The sequence below is a fragment of the Aplysia californica genome, unplaced genomic scaffold (assembly GCF_000002075.1).
Source record: "Aplysia californica isolate F4 #8 unplaced genomic scaffold, AplCal3.0 scaffold00049, whole genome shotgun sequence".
NCBI lineage: Eukaryota > Metazoa > Mollusca > Gastropoda > Aplysiida > Aplysiidae > Aplysia > Aplysia californica.
The window spans coordinates 1,277,592-1,282,069 of NW_004797319.1; the positions used below are offsets into that span (position 1 = coordinate 1,277,592).

Here is a 4,478-nt window from a genome sequence, read left to right on the forward strand (position 1 = left end):
ACCCCCCCCCCCCCCCCAAATTAAAAAACAACAAAAAAAACAAAACAAAAAACCCCACCAAAACCAAAACAAAAACAAAACAAAAACAAACAAACAAAACAAACAACAACCCAAAACAACATCAACAAACAACAACAACAACAAAATAAACAAATAAAACAACAACAACAACAACAAAACCCCACAAACTTCCCCTAAGAACTTCTCTGGCAACATAGCCTGTTAGTTAGATCCCTATGTAGTCATAGAAGATGAATTCAAATAAGGCTTATCGCAATGTGCCTACTCTTTCAGTTGCACCTCTCCTACATAAATGTAACAGACCAGTGCAAATTCCGGGCGTGGGCGGTGACCACTGCCCAGTGTCCAGGCATCGCACGGAGGCTGGCCCATCCTGACGGTAGCCAGTCCCACAGCTCATCTCACAGAGTGACCCAGGCGTCTGGCGGGAGTGACTGCACGTGCTCGGAGAAATGGTGAGCCCAGGCGAGACATGAAGAGCAGGGCAAAGAGTCTCTGTGTAATAGTCAGAAAATATTATGATAATTATTATAGAAACGCATGAATAGAATAACTATCTTGAAAAAAGAAAGAATAAACGGATGGACTCGAGAATGGAGGAATTGATTATATACTAATAGTAAAATAAGGAAGTGATGGGTTGATTTATAAAATAAGTACATGGTTATGAATGAATGCATGAGTGAATGATGGTACAATGAATGACTAAAAAAAATGAATGAATGAGAGCCAAGTACATTTTACAAAGACATTTTTTCACAAAGCCAACTGGTTTACAATTTGATATGCGGGTTACAAGTGGAGTAAACACAACTCTAAATCATCTTCTACAACAAAAGAGATCTAGTAAAAAAAAGTATTTCAAAATATTTTGAGGAAATTTGGTTGACAAATTATGTATATCATATTGCACAAACAAATCAACCAACGGAAAGTAGATGTAGAAATCTGATTAAACATACTTTGAGAAAAAACAACAACACAACAACAAACATTACCCACCAATTTTTAAGTAAGATGGAACCCACAGCAAAAGAAAAAGAGGGGAGGTCTGAAAGTACTTAGAGGAGGACTGAGATTCCGACCCAAAGTAGATGGGATATAGCTGGTCAAGGGTGGAGACTACAGCTCAGAACAAAAGTACATGGAGAGCTCTTGTTGGTGGCCTGTACTCCTTTTTTTAGTAGGAGTTTTACGGCACTTGCAACACAATACGGTCATATAGGTAGGTGTCGAAGATTAGAAGTGTTTCAAGAGAGTAACAAACACAAAAAAAGAAGGAGGGGAGATAGAGAAGATAGACTTTTTAATAGGAAAGAAGAGCAAACCACACCAGAGCACCCACCAAACACACACGCCTATACTCCGGCAGGGGGCGAGAAATGTTGACGATGATGATACCCAAATACCTAAAACACAACACTGTTAGCTAGAAGAATCAATTCAAACTCCCAAACAACGTTTCTGGTCATCGACGCGGGTGACACTATTTTGAGAATAGGTTACGTATCTTTCTTATGGCCAAGCTCGAAGTGATTGTAAATGTCTTTCTCAGCTACGGAAACTATTTAGTTCACTAAAGCCAACTCTCTCGAATTGTTTTTACAGCTCATTCCCAGTGTACACTAAAGCCCCCAGAAGCACGTCAAATATATCTGGCTGAGAGAACTTCTTATTTGTGTATGTGCAGCTTCCAAACATTCAAAAATTTATTTTTTTCTAATTTGGAGAGACTGCAACAAATTCATATTTTCATATCTTGAAGGAGGTTGGTGTTACATGCTCACCAAAAGTCTGAAGATAATCAAATGTACATGCAACCAACCTCTATAAACTCTATGAAATCGATCCATATGAAGGGTTTTTTTTCACGTGGTAGTACAATTTTGGTGACTTAAAAAGAGCAAGAACGTAATTCTATAACAATTACATTTCATAACAAAACCAACAAGCAGAATGCCAATTTTGACCCCAGTAGAGTTTCAGAATCCTTTAAAAGCGTACGTGATTTTTTTTATTTTAATTACCCGACACCGGTGTGTAAAATGGTACTCCCATGTTTTCCTGCACTACGAAATTCACAGCTCGCTGGCTCCTGTTATTGAAAATCAAAGCACCATTCCCGCTGAAACCCTTTCCGAGACCCTGGATGTTGCAAACCAAGTCAAGTAGTCTAAAATGGAAACAATAACTTCATTTTTGCCCCTGATACCTACTGCATATTACAGCATGCAAATGAAATGTCTTAGAAAAACGTGAAAGACAACAACCCCCCCCCACCAAAACATCAGACAACACGTGGGGGTCGAAACGAGGGGTGAAATACATCGAGAGCCAACAAATAAGGTGGTTTGGACATGTTATGAGAATGGGACCACAGCAGCCAGCCTCAAAGTCAAAGGCTTCCAACATGCGACTCGATGACTTCAAGACAGAAGGAAGACCAAGAAAAATATGGATCGATGGAATCAAAGAGCACCCAACACACTTGGCCCTCATCCAACAATTGGATATCCCCTCGACACCTTGTGGCATGGGAGAACAGAAAAAGGAAAGCATTTAAAGTACCTACATGTACGATACTCAATTCGTAACGACCTTGACCTATTACGTACCCACACACCAGGCTTGAGTGCCGGACCAGAGTCCCGTGGACGCGCACGTTCGACGACTGTCTCCGAACAGACGCCAGCCAGTCAGGCAGACAACCTCAACTTGAGACTCGTAGGTCGTGCTGTCGTTTAGATACTCGACACGTCCTCGGCTGGAAAACTGGTTGTGATACTCCAGCTGACCACAGTCGACAACTGCAACAGTTTTTAAAATTATAATTACAGTGTTTTATATCCCCATCAACACTAATTTAGATGCACCAAGAAGGGGACTCGCCCCTTTGAAAACGACTCAAGGGCAGGCTGAGATGACATAACGATTCAACTAGAGATATAATAATTGTTATATTATAACAATATAAATATGTGAGGCGTGCTAACAAAACGAGTTACTTTCTTAATTTTAACCCAATGGATATAGATACCTGAGATTTTACTGACATGATAAACTTGAAGAAAGGGGTATCAGTTTAAAAAGTCTACAATCTGACCCCGTGTTGATTTCTGGCTGATATCTCCATTCGCGGATTACGAGAAGTAACTTGTTTTGTTAATACACGTCACTTATGATACTGTAAATGTATTATGCCCACATCATGACAACTGAGATAATGCAAAAGGCCGGCTACATTAAACCTGCCTGTCAGGGTCAACCCGGGCTGAATGGGACACAGCATCCCACCAGACAACAGAGTGTCGCAGCGTGGTGGAATCAGAAGCTCGTCAATTTTATTTTTGGGCAGATGGAGTTACTGCTATCAAATTAAAGCTAGTATATTTCTCTTGAATTTGTAGAAAAAAATGATGCTTCTTTCATAGAAGTTGAGATATGCATGGTTTAACTAAGAAGACAAGAAGGAAGGGCTGACTTGCTGTTACAGGTGCATTTAATGAGAAAATGGCCACCAAAGTTTGGTGACTTTAAAAGTTGAGTCTTATGCTCATTCTACAAAATAACATAGTTTTGTCATAAAATAACTTTTTTTGCCACCGTAAAATTCCCACTAGAGTGTTCTTTTATAGATGGAGAAGGTTTCTGAGTTGAAAAAAACCCCCAATAGTTTTTTAAAAAAACCACTTGATTTCTCCGTTCCTTAAATTTAATCTGATGAGCGCCTGATTCAATCGCGATGACCCACCTTTATAAAACACTTTCCCACTTGGGAATCAAATATACGCCTAATGCTGGCAACAACAGAGAGCCTTCCAGAGACCCAGGTATTCACGACGTCATGGAGACGAGTCGTGAATCGAGACTGGTGGAAGGAATCAGTTAGTAATAGAAAGAACAAAATGCTTTAAAAACATTACATTATTAAGTATGTCTGTCTATTCAAAAAATCTCTCACTCATCCGATGATCTGTTAAAAAATTTACCCATTTATGATTGTCCATCAATCGGTCTTGCTTTTTTTTTCTGCACTCAATAACCATTAACGTTGCTATATGTTTCTTTCTTTTTTTTCTTCTTCTTTTTTTAAACTAATAAAACAGCAACAACAACTACAACGACAAGATCAACAACACAGCAACAACAACAACATCAGCCACCGCCACCGACAATAACAGAAGTATCTGATCGATGTTCTTCACCTTGGCACTGCGGCACAGATCCGACCCAGGAACCGTTCGGGAAGCACACGAGGCCAGGGTGTCCATCCAACCGGAAGCCGACATCACAACGGAAATGACACGAGGAGTCGGGTGTGTTGAGGCATGGGCGACCCGTGTCCGGAAGTTCGTCATAGACACGTCCTTTCACGTGGAAACTGTGACCGTGGTCGATGTCTTGGAGTGGCGGACATTTCCGAGCTTTTTGCGTGAGGGGCCGGCCCGGGGTCAGGG

At 40.6% G+C, this 4,478-nt stretch overlaps 1 protein-coding gene across 1 annotated transcript in view; it reads right to left on the bottom strand.

Annotated features, from left to right (window-relative positions):
* Positions 1–4,478, bottom strand: part of LOC101851711 (sushi, von Willebrand factor type A, EGF and pentraxin domain-containing protein 1) — a gene marked incomplete in the record, with an annotated part of 56,468 nt that overhangs the window by 35,512 nt on the left and 16,478 nt on the right. Inside the window, 3 exon segments of the mRNA XM_013079346.2 lie at positions 325–516; positions 2,637–2,828; positions 4,227–4,445. Of these exon segments, the coding sequence (XP_012934800.1) occupies positions 325–516; positions 2,637–2,828; positions 4,227–4,445 (603 nt within the window).